Source organism: Eulemur rufifrons, chromosome 19, assembly GCF_041146395.1.
Source record: "Eulemur rufifrons isolate Redbay chromosome 19, OSU_ERuf_1, whole genome shotgun sequence".
Taxonomy (NCBI): domain Eukaryota; kingdom Metazoa; phylum Chordata; class Mammalia; order Primates; family Lemuridae; genus Eulemur; species Eulemur rufifrons.
The window spans coordinates 86,073,330-86,093,923 of NC_091001.1; the positions used below are offsets into that span (position 1 = coordinate 86,073,330).

The 20,594-nt window shown below is 33.9% G+C and overlaps 1 protein-coding gene and 1 non-coding gene across 3 annotated transcripts in view; both read left to right on the forward strand.

Annotated features, from left to right (window-relative positions):
- The window catches only part of SOS1 (SOS Ras/Rac guanine nucleotide exchange factor 1), a 127,208-nt gene that overhangs the window by 37,250 nt on the left and 69,364 nt on the right, over positions 1-20,594 (forward strand). For both annotated transcript variants that reach the window (XM_069494408.1, XM_069494409.1), the window contains exons 2-5: positions 8,451-8,576; positions 16,561-16,692; positions 18,352-18,516; positions 20,275-20,484. In XM_069494408.1, coding sequence (XP_069350509.1) covers positions 8,451-8,576; positions 16,561-16,692; positions 18,352-18,516; positions 20,275-20,484 — 633 coding nt within the window. The remainder of the gene's footprint in view (positions 1-8,450; positions 8,577-16,560; positions 16,693-18,351; positions 18,517-20,274; positions 20,485-20,594) is intronic.
- LOC138400362 (U6 spliceosomal RNA) lies at positions 6,834-6,940 on the forward strand. The gene has a single exon (XR_011236259.1). It is a non-coding gene; the product is annotated as a U6 spliceosomal RNA (small nuclear RNA).

The following is a 20,594-nucleotide window of genomic DNA, read 5'->3' on the forward strand; positions in this document are numbered from 1 at the left end:
TGTTTGTATATATATTTTGAGCATTCCCTATGTTTTAAAATTTTCCGAGTCTTTTCTCACTTAAGAATGCCTGTGGAGACCTGTCAAATGGCATAGCTATAATTTGTTTTTTAATGATGACAAGCATACTAGTGTATTAACTTGCTAGGGGTGCCATAACAAAGTACCACAGACTGAGTGTCTAAAACCACAAAAAATAATTTTCTCACAATTTTGGAGGCTAGAAGCCCAAGATCAAGATGTTGGTGGGTTGGTTTTTTCTAAGGCCTCTCTCCTTGGATTTTAGATGGCCGTCTTCTCCCTGTGTCTTCACATGGTCTTCCCTGTGTTTATCTGTGTCCAGGTTTCCTCCTTTACCAGTCATTTTAGATTCAGGGTCTACCATAAGACCCCATTTTAACTAATTACCTCTTTAAAGACTCTATCAAAAAATACATTCACTTTCTGAGGTGTCCTGGGGGTTAGGATTTCAACATATGAATTTTGGTAGGGGGACACAATTCAGCCCATGAGAATAATATTTCATAATTTATTCAACCATTCCCTTACTGATGTACATTAGTTTATTCCTAGTTTTATGCCATATGATCAATGGTGCAATAAAATCTTTGTATGTATATTCTTTTATTTTTATAGGCTAAATTCCGAAAGTGGGTTTTCTGGACCATAGGGTATATTTATTTTTCATTTTAATACTGGTTGCCAGATTACTTTTCAAAAAGTTTGAGTAAGCATTTAAGGTATGAGGATACCTTTTTCCAAGAACAGTCTGCATTCAGAATCCCTCTCTTTCTCTCTGTCTCCTCCCATTTACTCCTCAACTGCCTTCAATTTGGCTTCTGCTCCAGCTACTCTATTCATATTCCTCTCACAAGGGCCACCAATTATGTGCTAATTGCCTCATTAATTGGTCTTTTAAAAATATTCTGATTGAGTTTTGCAGCATTTTAAGCTTCTGGACACTGGTTTTTGTACCTCTCCTTTGACTTCTTTAGAGTATTACCCTCACCACCCTTTCCTAATTCTCTTTTGCCTCACCACCTGCTTGCTGCTTGGAGGCAGGTGCTGCCCAAGATTCCATTCTGCCCTTCATTGCTCCTCTGTCTACCCTGGACGGGGAGATTTTATCCACCTCTGCTGTTTCCACTGTTACGTATGAGTGACTGTATGAATCCCAAATCCACGTCCTTGGCCTTAACCTCTTTGTTGAGCTTCAGACCTCGCTAGATTTCAACCTATTCTCTAGTAAATTTAAAGTAAAATTTGATTATTGCCTTAACATACCTCTGGGTTTTTTTTTTTTTCTTTCCCTTCCTCATTATTCTTTCATTAACATAGATTCAGTTTTTCTTTGCCAGAAATATAGAGGAAAAGGAGGGGAAAGACAATAAATAATACAAAGCTAACAGAGAGCAAAGAATGTTAAGTTCTGTGAGGACTGAAACTTTGTCTTATTCTGCTTTCCCCAAATGCCTATTATATTGCTTAGCATATGTGATGATCAGCAAATACTTGTTGAGTGAAAGAAGAAATTTAGGGAGGTGGAGGGAAGAACAGCCACCAAACATTGTATCAGGCTAATTGGCCTGTACTCATAACTCTAATGTTTATATAGTAGTGTTTATTTGGTTTCTCCTGCAGATGGAGGCATAGTTTTCTCTCATATGAATTTAGATTTTTAACAGGTTTTGTAAAGTACCTAACTTTCCCTGCAATAAAACTGGCAGGTCTTAAGTCCTTATTTAAAGTTTTATTTATATTACATTTTAGGTATAAATAATAAAATGAAATAAATAGAACAGTTCATGATATTAATCAAATCCAGGCAAGTTAGCTTTTCTTCCTAGAGCAAACATTAACATTAGAAATAGGATGCTTCTCAAGGCTGAGCATGGTGGCTCACACCTGTAATCCCAGTGCATTGGGAGGCTGAGGCAGGAAGATTGCTTGAGGCCAGGAGTTCAAGACCATCTTGGGCAACATAGCGAGACCCCGTCTCCACAAAAAATTAAAAAAGAAGTAGGATGCTTGTGGGTGCTTAGTTTTGGGAAAGTATTTCTTCAACATATTTATACCAGACAAGAGTTTAACTATAATACTCACTGGCCCATGCTTGTATTGAAAATATGATAAAAGGCTAATAGTATATAACAAGCTACTGATGGCCAAAGAAACCAGGCAGCCATGCTTAATTAGTCAACACTATGATTATTTTTAGTACTCTTCATTTTCTCAGCCTTTTCAGCTTTTTGATGTGATGCATTGTTTTTTCAAGCTATTTTTGTAAGACATCCTCCTCAAGTGGGAATTTAGGCTACAATGTCACTGCCAGCTCTCTTTCCAAGGTTTAAGCTTATATAGTTGTGTTTATATTTCATTTCCTCAGCTTTACTGTTAACTCTTAATAGGTATCATTTTCTATATCCTTTATGTAAAACCTAGAGAGTATTCTTCATGGAGAGGGTTCAATAAATGTTTTTAATCAACTCAAAAACGTAGTCAGATGCTGTTTATGAATTGTAAATCAGCGTGCTAGCTCTTTTAGTAATCCTTATTTGCTGTCTATCACACCTTATCCTTTATGCCCCAGTTTAAGTTTGACTTTTTTGTGAAGAATTCTGTTACCACATACACCCACACAAAAAAGGATCACTTTTTTAGTCACCATTGTACCTTAACCATAACCCCATTTTAGCCCTCATCACACTGTGTTGTAGTGATTGTCTACATGTCTAGCTCCTTTGTAAGCTGAGCTCTTTGAGGGCAGGTGCCATGTCTTCATTCATCTTTATGTCCCCAGCAAGTAATAGGATCTCAGGAAAAAAAGAGATTGTTACATGGGCCTAAAGGCTATTTAATAGGCATCGTGAAAATGAGAAATATTTTTAGTTTTATTTATGGGAAAAATGTAAGTTCTCCAATTTGTTTGATTTTTATGTTTTTAAATTTATGAAGGATTTTTGCCTTGAGTTTTTAAACCAACCTCAGAGTGAGGAGAAATATGCACCTAAAACATCAAACATTGACTAAACTATTGTAACACTGAGAAAGAGATTTAATAATTCAAATCTTTATTATTTGCTATGGTACAGGTTTTGTGAGTACTAGTTTTATTTCAAATTCTCCTGTTATATACATAAATAAAAGTAGCAGATCTGGGCTCAGTGCATGACGGAATACAATCTAGAAGCCTTTCCAGTTCTTCAGAGAGCTATTAGCTAGAAAAGACTATTAAAGATTCATCAGAATTCAACATAGTGTTTTCTGGCAGTTTACCCAAGGGGCTCCTAAATACACTTGGAGGACTCATGTTTCAAACAACTAGGAATTGATATTGACCTGATACCTTTGCTTTTTCAGATTCACAAAATCTAGCAATAATAGTTGACAAAGTTGCTTCAGAGTCTGCTAGAAATTACTGGAGACATAATGAACTGTCAAGATAGAATCAAGTAGTCTTAAGGACGGTTTAAAATTTAAAAGGTGTCATCTTTAATTGTGTATGATGATTATACCTTAAAAGAAGAATTAATGTCATTGTCATATAAAATTCTTATTCAGACTATCATTAATTATTTAGTGAAGGATTTGCATTTATTGTACTTAAGTTACTTTAATTGCATTTAAAGAAGTATATGAAGTTTTCTGTCAATAAGCATAAGTATAAAATGTAATGTTTGTGAAAGGGAAAACCCACATTTAGTTTAAACCTAATTCTAAGTACTTGTTATAATTGCTCATAAACACACACACACTTCAGTAAATACCAGCTGTGGATGGCTTCTGAAGGCCGTCATAAGATTGGGCAGGGTAACCTATTCTGTACAGACTTGAACATTTGGATCGTTTGATCTATGAAATGTCTCTAAGTACCATTTAGATGGCATAGAGCACTTTAGCTGTAACACTATCTCATAGAAGTGTTTTTATTCTATCTGTATATGAAATGTAATACTTCTGTCTGCTCCTTAAAGAAATATCTTAACAGCATTTTCCTTGAAAGAATAAAGAACAGCCTGTGTATTTTTAGGAATTGGTACTCTGCTTGCCCTTTAAGCATGAACCATTGCATGTGTTTTTTAGTCGGCGGTTTTGAAGTTTTTGTTTTTAAGGAAGTAAAACAATTTATTGGTCTCTTGTATAGAAGAATTTTGTAATCATAATTTGACAGATTTTAAGATGTGATAATGGCTAATGTCCAGAAACAGAGAAGTGCAGTTGGCATCGTGCATTATGTTCTGTCCAAGCAAACTAATTCTTTGATTTACTTACTTAATAGGTCTTATTGGATATTAGTAACCATCAATAAATAAAACTGTTTGAATTTGAATTTCTAAAATTCTACTGATCATACAGAGTACCAAACTTAATTACATGTTTTATAATTATAAGCAGTGTTAAGTTGTTATTGTTTTTAACCACTGCATTTTCACTGCTGTGGCTGTATACAATTTATTTGATTCTATATAATGAACATCTATTTTAGTTCTAACTGCCTTTGTATCTTAAATGGTTTCTGCTTTAAGGGATTATGCTCCTGAAATAAACCAAACAACCAAATAGACTCTCCACCCTTTTTAATTTTAATTCCAAGAAAGAAATATTTTATGTCTCCCACCTCTACAACACAGAGGCTCTGAGTATTCCCTGAATGTCAGGGGTTTGGAGTGAAACACAAGGAGAAAATGATTCCATAAATAGATAAACAAGGCCTTACCCAATTGGAACTTCACTGTCCAATGGAGGAAATAGAAAAGGTAACATGTAATTATAATTCAGTATGATAAACTCAGTAATAAAAATGTGGTACCTAGTAAAGAGCAGAGTGTAAGGCCCATAGGAGCAGGGACGATGTCTGGTTGATCTCTGTATATCCATCCAGCACCTAACAGAAGGTCTGGTATTTAACAGATTCAATAAATCAGTTAAATGAATGAGATTAATTTTGCCTTTGAAAAAGATGAGAAACAAGTAAGTCTTCCCAAATGAGGTAAAATCTGGATTTTGAAAGTCAAGTAGGCAGATAAAAGGGAAAGAGAATGAATGACAGGCATGGAGAACAGTGAGTGAAATAACATGCCATATTTTAGCAAACTACAAATAGTTTAGATTGCTTCAGCGTAATGTGTAAATTGAAGAGCAGCTGGAGATGGGGTTATGTTAGTGAAGAATCATAATGTTTATATGGGTTTCTTTGAAAAACAATGAACTTTTTTTTTTTAAATAACACTTTACGCTTTCTAAAACATGTTTTGGGATAGCTAAACCACTTCTTGAAAGGGCTTTGATATTTTTAAAAGATAATTAGAATTATAGTTGATTAAGTATTTTCATTTTAATATTATCTTTAACATTTTAGTTTTATGTCAGATTTTTAGTACATTTATAATGTTATGTAATTTATAAACATTGGAATCTTGTGTAATCAATGATCATTTTACATTTTAAAATTATAAAGGTTTATAGGACTGTATTTCCATTTATGACAGGCAATGTTTATCAAAGTATGGTAATATACTTCAAGCCAAGTTTTATATAGAAACCCGCTTTATAAATAGATATGGTCCATGAGCACCTACTCCCTACATTCATGGTCCTACTAGAATACTCCCCAGATTCTTCCAGGTTTGACAGCCAAAGGTTTAGTGGAAAGAACTCGGGCTTAGACAACAGGAGACCTAGGTTAAATATTTACAGTATTACTAGTTAGTGACAGAATTGTGGGTATCTCTTTTTTCTCATCTGCATAGAGGTGCTGAGTTAAATGACCTCTAAAGTCTCTTTAATCCTAAAAGTCTGTGGTTTTGTAAATTTGTACCTATTAGTTTATGTGATGCTGGGGCCTAGGACTGGAATGTAACCCCCATGTATGGTTACATTTCCCAGGACTACATCTTAGTCTAGAAAGGGGCTGTCTGTACTGTTATTTTCTAAAATATATGTATTTATTTGGAAAATATTAAGTATCTTCTATGTGTGAGATACAGTTTTTCTTGTTTAACTTATATAAGTTCCTTTTTTTTTTCACGTTAAATTTGAGGTGTTGGTAGAATAGGTGGAAATATCTAGCACGTAACTTGAAGTATGGTTCTAAAACTCAGGAGGGAAATCAGGGCCAGGGACAGATTTGGGTTATCCATACGGGTGATTGGTCAAAATGAAGTAAATGAGATTACTCCGGAGAAAGTACAGAAGAAAGGAGCAAAGGTAGAAGGGGAAGAAGAACATATGGAACTCTACAGGGACATGGAAAAGGAGTAAGGAAATCAGATAAGGAATAGAATAAAATTGTGTTGCTAATATTAAGGAAGAAGAGTTTCAAAAATGAATTTCTCTGAGAACCAGAGAGAAATAGCCTACCGTGTGGTGTTAGGATTCACTGCAAAATGAAGATGTCAGCCATTAAGATAAAGGTATCTGAGAAGACGGTTTAAGCCATTGGGGGCAGGCAGCTAAATGTGCAAAATTAAAACTTCTGTCAAGTTCCAGTTTTGTTTTGTTTTTTTTAATAGAGTGGTTCAATCATGCTCAGGGTTGAAGGGGAGTAAGTTTATGCAGTTTGATACCTACACACATTAGTCAGAGTGTGATGGTGTGTTGAATGGAGAGCACCGAACTCCGAATTACGAAGTCTGGGTTCTAGTCCAGACTCACCATTATCTTAACTTTACAACCATTCAGTCATCTATTAGGGTGGAGATATTTATAAACAGATAGATAAATTATCAGGTTGGTAATTCCTATACCGAATATGATCAAAAATGCTTGGGCAAATCCTTTTGGAGCTCAGTTTCTTCACCTCTAAAATTAAATTGTTAAAAAATAATTATATTGTGCTCGCTTCGGCAGCACATATACTAAAATTGGAACGATACAGAGAAGATTAGCATGACCCCTACACAAGGATGACATGCAAATTCGTGAAGCGTTCCATATTTAAAAAAATAATAATTATAGTAAACTTCATACTCATGTGGTTCTGAATTATTACAATGATATTAATATTTACCTCTAAAATATTTGACTTTAAAAAGTATGTGAATGCCTATGTATGTATACATACATATATATACCATTAACACATTTTTAAAAATTTATTATATAGCACACTGTTTATAAAAATTTCCCCATTCACTGAGACTATCATATCCTCTCAGCTAATGAGGCAGAGTAGGACAGACCACACTGAATGCTCTGGGCCAGTGAGCATTAGTTTCATCTAATAAACACTCTACCACCCTTTGGAGAGTTGAACATGTTTTGAAACATGTATTATTTATCTCCTGGAACTGATTTTCTTGCCATTTATTTAGTGAGGAACAGTTTAGACCTATGGCGAGTGACAAAGACATGCAAGTAGACTCTCATGCTGGTTATTAAAATGTAAGCTTCACAAAGCCAGTGTCCTGAAGTGCCTCTAGAGAAATGATCGAGGAAAAAGAAGGTAAAGATTGTTAGGGCATCAATCTTCCCAGAGTATAGACAAAGTCACAGATTATCAAAGTCCTATTTTATGTCCTTTGATATACAGGGTGACTTTGTGTTCACAAATATTTATCAAGCTTGTACTGTGTGTGCCCTGCACAATGCTAGATGCCAGAGATACATTGGTGAACTTGATGAGACATGTCCCTCTTGGATTTTATCATTTAGTAGGAATGAGAAGTATTAAACAAGGGTTAGGGAGCCATAGGAGTTCAATGGTTTTTTTTTTGTTTTTTTGGTTTTTTTTTTGAGACAGAGTCTCACTCTGTTGCCCGGGCCAGAGTGCTGTGGCATCAGCCTGGCTCACAGCAACCTCAAACTCCTGGGCTCAAGCGATCCTACTGTCTCAGCCTCCCGAGTAGCTGGGACTACAGGCATGCGCCACCATGCCTGACTAATTTTTTTCTATATATATATATTTTTTAACTGTCCAAATCATTTCTTTCTATTTTTAGTAGAGACGGGGTCTCACTCTTGCTCAGGCTGGTCTCAAACTCCTGAGCTCAAACAATCCACCTGCCTCAGCCTCCCGGAGTGCTGGGATTACAGGCATGAGCCTCTGCGCCCGGCTAGGAGTTCAATTTTGCCCAAGCAGAGTATTGAATAAATGTTCTACCTGGTTGCTGGCAAAAACCATATAAACTGCATCTTTGATCACCACCTGAGCCTCTCCCTCCCTTTCCCCATTTCTGCATCTCATTGTAATGGTGTAAAAAATATATTGGAATTATACAGTTAGGTAAACAGAATCTCCAGGAGCATGTTACAAGCATGTGTGGTACATGTGATTGGGAATAAAAGTTGAGAACTCCTGACTTCTGGGTCAGTAACATTCAAGTCTGTATTTGCAGTCCAGACCACATTCTTGAGTTCACATCCACATTTTTGAAAATGTTATTTTTGTTTGTTTGTTTGTTTAATTAGCTGAAACACACATTTTAATTACTTTGCTTTTTTGTTTATAGGTTCAGGGACAAGTTCATCCTACTCTTGAGTCTAATGATGATGCTCTTCAGTACGTTGAAGAATTAATTTTGCAGTTATTAAATATGCTATGCCAAGCTCAGCCCCGAAGTGCTTCAGATGTAGAGGTATGATAAATTTTGTTTCATATATACTTTATATATATCTAATCTGTGTGTTTTTTTATGTCAGCAAAGGGGAAATATAAGCAAATGAAGACTGGATTTATTTTAACTTTGTACAGGTTGTATATCCCTTATTTGAAATATTTGGGACAATAAGTGTTTTGGATTTTGGATTTTTTCAGATTTTGGAATATTTGCAGTACACTTACTGGTTAAGCATCCCAAATCCAGAAATCTGAAATGCTCCAAAGAGTATTTCCTTTGAGCATCATGTCAGCACTCTAAAAGTTTCAGATTTTGGAGCATTTTGAATTTCAGATAGGATTAGGAATAATTGACCTGTAGTGAGTGTATGATAACTTATATGTTTTAGTTGTTAAACTGTTATTCCATATTTTACTTTTAAGCTAAAATGAACAACTTCTTAATCTTAGAATGATATGCTAATACCTGTAAGAGTGGAATATGTCCAAGTGTTTCTTGTGTTCTAGCATTCCAAAAACATTTTCATTAATCTTTTGATCTTCAGTTGTTACATATATTTTAGGTTTTAGATGGTAAGTGAATTCTTTCTCACCAATTGAAAGATAGGGAAACATCTAAACACCTAGGAAGGAGGTTCTGTAGTCTCTTACAGAGAGGATATGGCCTCTGTCTTTTTAGGGCTTATAATTAGTGGAGATACAGATAGGTATGTAGGCAATAACATAATGTGATATACTATGAGTAAAGGCTGTATGGGAAACCATGAAAAGGGCAACTAACATAGATTTGGGGGTTTGGGGGTAGCTTCTCAGAGGAAGAGACATCTAAATTGAGTTCTGAAGGAGTCAAAAGTTTGAGACAAGAAGAAAAAAGGTTTGAAGTATACTACTTGTAGAAAATGGAAACTAGAGTGAGAAATATAAAAGGGGTTTTCTGGTAATGATGATGGATCATTTGACTTTAATGACCTCAAGGGTATAGTGGTTCAGATCTTTGAATTTCTGTGTCTTGCTTTTGTAGCATTCGAGTGGAACACAAAAAAAGATAAGTGGATTGAATGGTGTTTCACCATGGATGTACAGTGGCAGAAGGGGTAGGGCAAGGGAATTGTAAAAACTGGTAATAGCAGTGATATGCAACCCTTTTAGGACACAACACGCATAGAATGTAATAATGTTTTAATGGCACACAGTGATTGGGTAGGAGGTAATCGTTAGCTACCTCAGGCCCTGCCCTTCTCCCCTGAGGGCTGAGGGATTGCTGAGAAGAGCATCAGAGAATCTAAATTGGATAAGGAAATGTAATAATAGCTGATGGGTTTGCTATATAGAATTATGCACTAGTCTAAACACTTTTATGCTTTGTATTTCATTTAAACTTCATAATAACCCCATGGCGCTGTTTTTTTCCCTTACTAGAATGTAAGCTATGGGGATTTTTTTCTCGTTCACTGCCAAGTCCCCAGCACCTAGAACAACATCTGGCACAGAGAAGGCACTCAAAAAATATATACTGAATGAATGAATGTGGAAACTGAAGCACAGAGAGGTTGAATAACTTGCCCAAGGTCACAGCTAATAAGTAGTGAAGCCAAGACTCTAACCAAAAATGTTTTAAGTGTGCATTCCACTAACCTATCCTGACAGGTAGGAGATGGCAAATAGATCGGAAAAACATGGAGGGAACAGGGTATATTGGATTTTTCAATAAAGTCAAATAACTGATAACACTAGAATATCTGAGTGATAGAAATAGAATAGACTGGGATCAGAGAAAGAGTTATTTGAGTCTACAATTTCATAGGTAACATAGTTAGAAAGCAGGATGTGGCCATGTGGTGGTGGCTAGACTTGAGGTGAAGATCTCCGAGATGAGGTGTTTACATAATTAAGAGGCCAGGGTATTTAATGTGTCCTTAATATAGACAATAAAGTCACATAGGATGATGGCACCTGAATGGAAGAGTGATAGTCCAGAAACAGCTTACAGAGTAGAAAGGATGCTAAATCTACCTTCATGTGGCTATAGAACAAGGACAGTTCCTGCTCTAGAAGTCTTCAGGGAAGATCCAGGTTTGAGTTAAGGAAAAGTGCTAAGGAACATTAGTTGTGGATGGAGAAAAGATTGAATACTATGGAATAGTAATTCACTTTGATTTCTTAAATAATTCAAAGTAGGTCTTTTACATTTTTATCCCATTTTTCCATTGAATTATAAGATCACATATCTTTTATTCATAATTTCCTTTAGGCTCCTATTTTCATTGGGCTTCACAAAGTAGATCTCAAATAGAACTGGTTGTGTAACTCTCCTTGTCATTAACAATTCCAGTAGCTCTTTTGGATCCTAGTTAGGTTCCTCCACAGTGTTTATAAAATACAGTATCCGACCCTATGTCTGATGTATTAGAATGAGGTTACAGGTCTCATCTTGCTTATTATTCTGATGTTGGTACATTCCACATATTTGCTAGTGTGGTAACATTGCTAATTCAAATTCAGCTCTTTCCAGATATGTTGTACAGTACCTATGCTTATCTAATTTCCTCTTTTTAATTAATATAGAAACTAATACCATTTTCTAATATTGAAGATCTCCATGAATTCTCAGAGATAACTGTGAGTCTCTCAGTCTTCCACTTGCATAGATTTATCAATACCTAGGCATTCAAGACTCTAAATAAAGGATATTTCATAGTTTTGTTTTTTTTAAATAGAATCTCTCTATGTTGCCCAGGCTGGCCTTGAATTCATGGACTCAAGTGATCCTCCTCCCTCAGCCTCCCAAATGGCTGGAACCACAGATGTGCACCCAAATTCATAGCTTTTTATACTCAGAAGAGAACTTCTGAGATACCTAAGATATTTACCCTATACCCTGTATTTTTAAGCACTTCATCTGGCCCCTTAAAATAGAGATAGCCATATGAAATTCCAATGAGCTGGCTTTGGGCTGGGGACAGATTTTTTGGAAAGAGACTATATAACAGTGTATTAGTAATAGAAATATCAATCAGTTTTGTATAAGCCTATTAGGTTTTTCCATTTCAAAGTACTGTCATATAAATTTTTATGTCCTTACAACATTCCTGTGGGATAGTTATTATTCTCCTTATTTTATAAAAGAAAATTGACCCTCGGAATAGTAGAATAGATGGAAATGATGAAAACTTGGGTTTTTTCCAATCAATAGTCAAATACTCTTTTTCCTTGTACCATTCTTGGAAGGGTATTTAGATAAAAATATGGAGATGTGGTGATTCTAACAGGGCATAATGGTGTCTTAATCCATGCAGCCTTCCATAACAAAATACCTTAGACTGAGTAATTTATAAATAGCATAAATTTATTGTTTACAGTTCTGGATGCTGGGAAGTCCCAGGTCAAGGTGCTAGCAGAGTCAGTGTCTGGTGAGGGCTCACTCTCTTCTTCCATGTGTCCTCATGTGGCTTAACAAGGAAACAGGCTCCCTCAAGCCTCTTCTTTCAAGGCACTATATGGCAGAGCCCTCATGACCTAATTACTTCCCAAAGAGCCTACCTCTTAATACCACTACAGTGGGGTTTGGGTTTCAACATGGGGATACAAACATTCAGACCATAGCAAATGGTGTCTTTATTCTTTAATCAGGAAATAATTTTCCATTTTCTTCATTCATTAGGATTCAGTATTTCTTTAATAAATTTACAGAGCTTTCCATTAAAATAATAAGGCAAGCCTTTCAAATACATTTTGAAGTGAGAGAAAATGCATCAGAATTTATAAAAAAATTTGAGGGCCATAAAAGAAAAATGTATTTTAAAAAAATAGATCAATCTGAATTAATAGAATACACACATTTTAAAATCTTTCTTAAAAATATACTTTGTAGTGATTACCAGAGGCTGGAGTAGTTACGGGGGAGAAGAGGTTGAGGACATGTTGGTGAAAGAAAAGATATTTACAGTTAAGAGGAGTAAGTTTAAGAGATCTATGGTACAGCATGGTGACTATAGGTAATGATGATACATTGTCTTGAAAAATGCTAGGAGAGTGGGTATTAAGTGTTCCACCACAAAAATGATAACTAGGGTAGTGCATTTGTTAATTAGCTAGATTTAACCATTCCACAGTGTCTATGTCTTCCAGGTATATCATGTACACACAATAAATATGTACAGTTTTACATGTCAGTTTAAGAAATAAATTTGAGGAAACATTTTTAAAAGATACATTTTGACTGCTTACAGTATAAGCATAATTCAAAGTAGGGTGGCAATTATTGCTTAATTTTTGGTGGCCCCTAAGGGGTATGTTTTAATGAAAAACCAAGACTGATTTTTAGTGGCCCTGTAGTTTTAGGAAAATAAGTGCTTCAAAAGTGCTTGAAAACAGATGGATTGCACACATATCTTGCTTATACTAATTAAAAGGTTTTGATAAATTGTACTACAGATTATCACAAATTGTGAACCATCATAATCCAAACAAATGGGATTTTGTTTTAATGCTGTAGTCAATATTTGCTAATACATGCCACCAATATATGAGTATTTACTCTCTGTCAGGCAGTGTTCCAGATGAATAAGGAAGTACAGTTGTCCCTCAGTATCCATAGGGAATTGGTTCTAGGATACCCCCGACCCCCTGCAGATACCAAACTCTGCAGATACTCAAGTTCCTTATATAAAATAGTATAGTATTTGCATATAACCTATACACATCCTTCCATATGTTTTAAATCATCTCTAGATTACTTATACCTGATGCAAAGCAAATGCTATGTAAATAGTTGTTATACTGTATTTTTTATTTGTTCCATTTTTTATTGTTGTGTTGTTATTTTTTGTAGTTCTTTTTCCAAATAATTTTGATCCATGGATGTGGAACCCATGGATATGGAGAGCTGACTGTATATAAAAATGCTCTGGGCACGCATAAGAATGGTATAAGATAGTATAAAAATTGCTCCAATCTCGTTTATTTTTCCCTCTCCTATAATAAGTATCATTTTCTGTATTTAGCAAAAGCTTATAGTATTTTTTTTCCTTACATATGTCCCTTGTAAAGTATATTCTTTTATTTCTTAGGTCTTGTCCTTTCATGATTGTATTGTTCTTCATTTCTCTAGGGTTAACTGTCTTCCCTTTCTGGCCTGCATGTCCTATATTTAACCAGCTTTGATTTCTTAGGACACTGATACATTTTTCTTCTTCTCCTTTAACTCAGGCTTTCTTGAACTCCTTTAAAATTTTAGACCTTTTTGTGACAAGCCACCTCATGCTAAAATGTAAAAAGTCTGCTTTCCTTTTCCATTCATTTTTTTCTTTGGCATCCTAAAGAGTCCTTATAATTTCTAATGAGTTTTCCATTAACATTTAGATTTCCCATGTAATTTCTCCATATTTCTACCTTTCTCAACCAAAAAAAAATTTCTCCCACACATTTTAAGCCTTTATTAGTACCAGTAATAAGACTACAAAAGTACATGGGGAATCTGAATTTTTGCACTGAAGTACATACATAGGAATTTTCATAGGACCTAAGAACTGATCTTCAAGATTATCCATTTAAAACCCCTTTATTGTGTAAAGGAAAAGACAAGGTTCTGCTTCTAAGAGGCAGAGCCAAATCTCAAGCATAACTCTGTATCTCATTAATTTTTTCCAGAGGTACTAGATGGGCTTTCTAATTTAAAACAAGTGAAATTACTAATCTTGACATTAGGAGAGTAATAGTATTCTGATTCACAAATCTTTCATTGATCATTCCTCTTTGAACTTCTTTTAAAAAAAATATATAAAATATTTGTGAAAGACATTTTTGCTATAAAATTATAATTAAAATTAAATTAAATAAGCAAAATTTGCTATTAAAATCGTAATTATATTTGCCACTACAAGAGATAAAGTAATTTTTTTAGTTTGGCCTTTCCGTGTTCTGACCCTACTAATCTTTTCCCATGTATTCTGACCCTTGGTGTTATTTCCTCAGTACGTTATTTGTTAATTTGATTTCATCAATACACTAACAGGTTTAAAATATGCCGTTTTTTATTATCATCATTTTCCCTTTCTTGCCTTTTATCATTCCTGATTTTTCTTTCCCCTTCTCTCCTTCCTCAAAACAATAAACTTGGAATGAGGTGGATAAAATTGGTATAAATAGTGATTGCTGTTCTTCTGCCTCAATCCCTGCCTACAGTTTGCCTGTATAATTCTACCACTGGTGGCCATTTTTCAGACATATGTTAAATCTGTTTAGAATTGTCAGATTGAGTTCAGCTACTGTCCTCTTCCACTGCTTTTCTATCTCCAATATACACCAGTGTTTTTTAGACTCCAGGTCATGATCCATTATTAGTAAGTCATAATATCACTTTAGTGCATTCCCAGCCAACATTTTAAAAAATAGAATGGAATAGAAAATATCTGTGTGCTGCATATAATGACAGGTTTTGCTTTTTGAAACTTTGTTTCAGTTAAGTGTGGTGTATAAAGGTATAATGTAAAATATGTTGAATTTATTATTTCTTTATACGAGTTGAGGTTTAAAAAAGAATTGATCGGCCACAGGTGATACCACTGTTAGGTTTGAATCATGGTTACACCCATTTGGTTAACCATGGGTTAAACTTAGCAGCATAAACATTTTTAACTGAAAACCATAGTGATGTTAGTCCTAAATCTCTTGTCATTTTTGGATTAACAAGTCTGTAGAATTGACTTGGACAAAAGAAAAGAATTTTTGTTTTAGATGTTTCTTTCTTCCCTGTTCCCCCTTCTCTTCTGTCCTTTGTCACCTGTCATACTCCCCAAGATTTTGAACCTTTGTATTGCTTTTTACTACATGAGGCTAGTAACCTGGAAAATAGTTGAAAAGGTTTGTAAACTCCATTTTTAACTACAATAATATTTTTCAACATGCTTCCAATGCCATTAATTAGAATTAAAATGATCACTTTTTTATTTGGCAGCTGATTTAGCCTTGAACATAGATAAAGAGAAAATATATTTAAATTGAATGAGTTAAACTTGTTTATAAATTTGTTCATATATCTTAAAATCATTGGATTTCTCCCACTCTCCCCCCACCCCTGAGTATCACATAGCAATCTTTTTTATTCCCCATTTTACTAGCAATAGAAAAAGTCTTCAGATTTATAATTAGGAATGATGTTTAATTTCATCTGGTAGTTTTAAGTACTGCTAGTTGAAAACCATCAAAGTGCACATATTAAAGTTATGTAATAGCGACCTCTACTGGTGTTAATTACGGTATCTATCCTGCAAGTGGATTTTTAAAACTTGAGAGGATGAAAGCACCTATTGTTTGAAGTAAATTACATTAGTTTATTAAAGTAAGGAAATTCAGCTGTTACAGTAACCTGAGTTCTTTCAAGTGCAATGGAAATTTTAACTGATAACTTCTAAAAATTAAACTGAAATATTTTGTTAAAAAGTAGTAACCAAAGAGGACTTTAAAGATGAGGTATGATGTATTAAAATTGCTGTTACTGATGCAAAGCATGGATTTCCATGATTTGTAAATAGTTTTGAAGTTAAGTACCTTTGTGTAATGGATAAAGAAACAAAAATTGTTAGAGGTTTCAATTGCAAAATGCTACATGAGCTTGTAATTGGTATTGAAAGTAAAGACAAGTGAATGAGAATTGGATTTAGATATTTGCTTCTTGATCTTAGGCCTTTTCCTTAAAATTTTATAAAGTACTGCCTAAAGTGGTTTCTACTCATTCTTGTCATTAGCTTTATCAGAGTGAAGTTGAAATTCAGGATGTGATTTTCCCCTTAGATAATAGAAGTTATGTTTAGTCTCTCAATTGCCTGATTAAGAAACCCTCATTGACAATTATAGTTTTCTTTTCGCTGAAGTATGTTAGTAATGTAAATTATACTGCCTGTGAAAAGCTCTACTTTGGTATTCTTTGATAAAAAAGTAAATTTTAAATGAAGAACACTATTTAATACATTTGTTGCTTAGTTGTTATTTTCCTATTTTCCAAGGAACGTGTTCAAAAAAGTTTCCCTCATCCAATTGATAAGTGGGCAATAGCTGATGCCCAATCGGCTATTGAAAAGAGGAAGCGAAGAAACCCTTTATCTCTCCCAGTAGAAAAAATTCATCCTTTATTAAAGGTAAAGCTGAAATAATTGCCTTCTTGCCTTTTAAAAGAAAAATAAAATCTACCATTTTCATACAATAAGAATATATTTTATGGATAACAGTCCACTGAAGAGTAAAATTCTCTTGTAAGGTTTCCAGAGATTCTTGTGGTTGGGGAGGGATACTATGATAATAAGAAAGTGTAAATTGGGCAACATGATTTAAAGTAATTTCACAATAATAGTAATTAGCAAATTGAAAGGACTAAGAAAGTTATTGTGGATTTTGTTTATTTCACGTTATCAGAACCACAAAGAGAATTTATAAAACTCCTCCTTTCTTGTTGATTAGACCTAAGTGTTCCTATAAATCCTTTAGAATTTAATATTTTGTGTAGGGACCTCTATGAAACTGCCATAGGGCCATGTGTAATCTTTGAACAAAAAGGTCCCCTAAACTGTCCAGTCTTACTTATTTAAATCAGTCAATCAGTTGAATCTCTCCAGAACTAGTACAATAACTGTTGGAAACTCTACTATTTCTGATTTATTTAATATAATGAACAAGCTATTGATTATCTCACAACAAAAATATAGGTATTATAATACAGTGATAGTGGTAGAAAATCCAGGTCTGCTTGATCTTGTCCAGAATTTAAGGTGAAACACTTAGATGATAAGATGTTTTGCATTCAGTTGTTTGAATAGAAATATCTGCCTTTATCTTACTGACTGGTCTGAGGAAATGTGCAAGTAATGGAAAACTACTAAATTTTTAGTAATTGCATACTTCTTTATAATTCTTCTCATGACTTTTATTGGCCACACATTGAATTATGTTCTAAGAGAATTAAGAAATTGAAGTATATAAATGCTGTGTTAATGATCCTAAATTTGAGTTTTATGATCTAATTGTGAATATCATTTCAATTTATTTTAAACCATTTTTATCATGATATACTTAAAAGTTTCTACATATCCTAAAAGGTAAATGCAACCTGTCCCCAACTTACAATAAACTTCCTATTTTAAAGTTTTCTCCCCTCTTAATTGTATTATTTAGAAAATAAAATTTGTTATCCTATAGGGGCTGACCAGTCCCATAAGAAGCCCATATTCTCTTTGAAGTCTAATAACAGAACTGTTTAACATGCTCTTAACAACCACCATTGTTCACTAGGACATAGCATGAATTTTTTTTTCATAGAAACAGCCAGGGGTACCAGGCATGTGCCACAAAGGTTTTGGGGAGTCCAGCTTCCTTTGGAAAGGATACAGGCATAAGGCTAGTAGATATTCCTAAATACCAATAACATATTAACACTCATTCTGTATAAAACAAAAAACTCATTTATTGTAGTTACTTCCAGGTATTCTGAATTTGGTATAACAAAGAGCATTTGTGCCCCTCCCCAAACTTGGGCTTCCCTTCATAGGTTAGTAATCTGTACTTCTCAAGTATTATATTTTACGTGATCAGAGGGGATTGTGTCTTGGCTTTTCTTAGCTTACATTTTCAATAGTAATACATATATTTTTCATAGTTTAACCACTTAAAATTAAATGTCATTGATAATCACAGGCCTCAGTTATAGTTAAGCTATTAATAAATTGCATGTGTTTTATTCTTAATCAGTTGTGTTAAATTTATGATATATGATGTTTAAATTTGCTTTTCTTTTAATTTTGCAGGAGGTCCTAGGTTATAAAATTGACCACCAGGTTTCTGTTTACATAGTAGCAGTATTAGAATACATTTCTGCAGATATTTTAAAGCTGGTGGGGAATTATGTGAGAAATATACGACATTATGAAATTACAAAACAAGATATTAAAGTGGCAATGTGTGCTGATAAGGTAGGAAACTGAACTTCTATGTTCTGTTCTTAAATTTTTATTTGTGATTTATTGGATGTTAAAATACTATATAGACAGAATAAACTTGTATATTATATGTTGGGTGGTATTTCCAGTAATCTAATAGCAAATATTTAAGATACCATTTATAGAAATAGGGTGTTAGATATGTAACATTAAAATGTATTTAAACATGCCATGTAGTTTTTCTTATGTCCTGCTATAACTAGGGTTAACTATAGTAGTAATCTCTTAATAGTGAATTTCTTAAAATTTCATTTGGATTGAAAGGTTTAGAAGGTTATGGACTTACTTGAAAACAATTTTTGAAAATATAAAAACATTAAACGATCGTTTTACCTCAGTACCTAGCTTTCTTTAGATATACTTATATGATTTTACAATAATAATAAGAGCAAACATATGTTGAAAGTGAAACATATATATGGGCTTATCTCATTTGGTCCTTATGATACCCCTGAGGCAGGTGATCTTATCTATATTTTATAAAGGGGAAATAAATTCAGAGACATAAAGAAATTACTCCATAATTTTCTGAGAAGTTTCAAAACCTAGACTTGAACTCCAGATCTGTCCAAATCTAAAGCTTTTAGTTATTGCCTCGGGATTTTTGTTTTATGAAGTCAGTCACAGGGGTCCCAGCTACTCAGGAGGCTAAGGTGGAAGGATCGCTTGAGCCCAGGCGTCAAGGCTGCAGTGAGCTATGATCACACCATTGCACTCTAGCCTGGGAGACAGAGTGAGACCCTGTCTTCAAAAAAAAAAAAAAAAAGAAAAGAAAAGAAAATGACTTTGCAGAAATGAAAATATTTTCTGATGAACCATTTCATCCCATTTTCCTCACTATACTCTTATTGATTTGGAATATTCTTTCTGATTACTGAATCCACTTAATTATGTTTTAGTGTTTATTTGTTCTTTCAGAATGTGGCCGTGTAGGTTTAAAAAATCACTGATCTTAAGAATTTCAGATGTTTTGGTATTTTAAATGAGTAAATATTTGGCTTTTAAAAATCATTTAAAATGAATATAAAATATTTGATAATTTTTAATGAATTAGGTAAATAAAAATATTTTTGAGTACCTACTATGTGCACACACAAAGAGGAGATGCAAGAGAAATATAAAACCAGGCTCCAGAGTTGATGAAGGAATACTTATATTCATGAAAACAGAAAGCGGCACAAGATAAAAATACTATTTTATGTTATTGTGTTTTAGGGGTAATGATGCTGTAGAAGTTCACAAGAAGGAGAAAGATGAGTTTCAGTAAGAGTAATAATAGTAGACTTCTTGAAGAAAACAGGGCTTGTTTTGATCTATTCGCAACAAATAAAAGAGGCCAACTTAGAAGGCCGTAAGAATTATTCTTATAGGAGATAGTACAGCCACGGAAAAGGTGATGATGGCAGGATATGGAACAGAGAAAACCAAGTCAGAAAATTCAAGATGGGATTTGGGAACAAATTAGAAGTAACAGGTTAACAAGAGAGACAGACTGACACTAGTATTGATAGAGAACTTGCAGGAGGTAGTACATGATACTAGACGTGGGATTCTGTTTTAGTGAAGCTGTGGAGGGATGGTGGCGATATACTGAAGGAGAGACAATTGTATATTTGCTTTTTTTTTTTAATCATGTAAGAACTGTATTCAATGAACTTAGGACATTTAACTTCAAATTTGACTATAGATTCATATTTTCTATTATACTCTTTCATATCTCTGACTATATAGGTATTGATGGATATGTTTCATCAAGATGTAGAAGATATAAATATATTATCTTTAACTGATGAAGAGCCTTCCACCTCAGGAGAACAAACTTATTATGATTTGGTAAAAGCATTTATGGCAGAAATTCGACAATACATAAGGGAACTAAATCTAATTATAAAAGTTTTTAGAGAGCCCTTTGTCTCCAATTCAAAATTGTTTTCAGCTAATGTAAGTATCATTGTATATATGTCTGTCATTGCATGTGTTTAATTTGCATGACCACTTCACAATTGAATTTGTATAGTTCATGATTACTAATTTGTTAATTTTTTTAAATT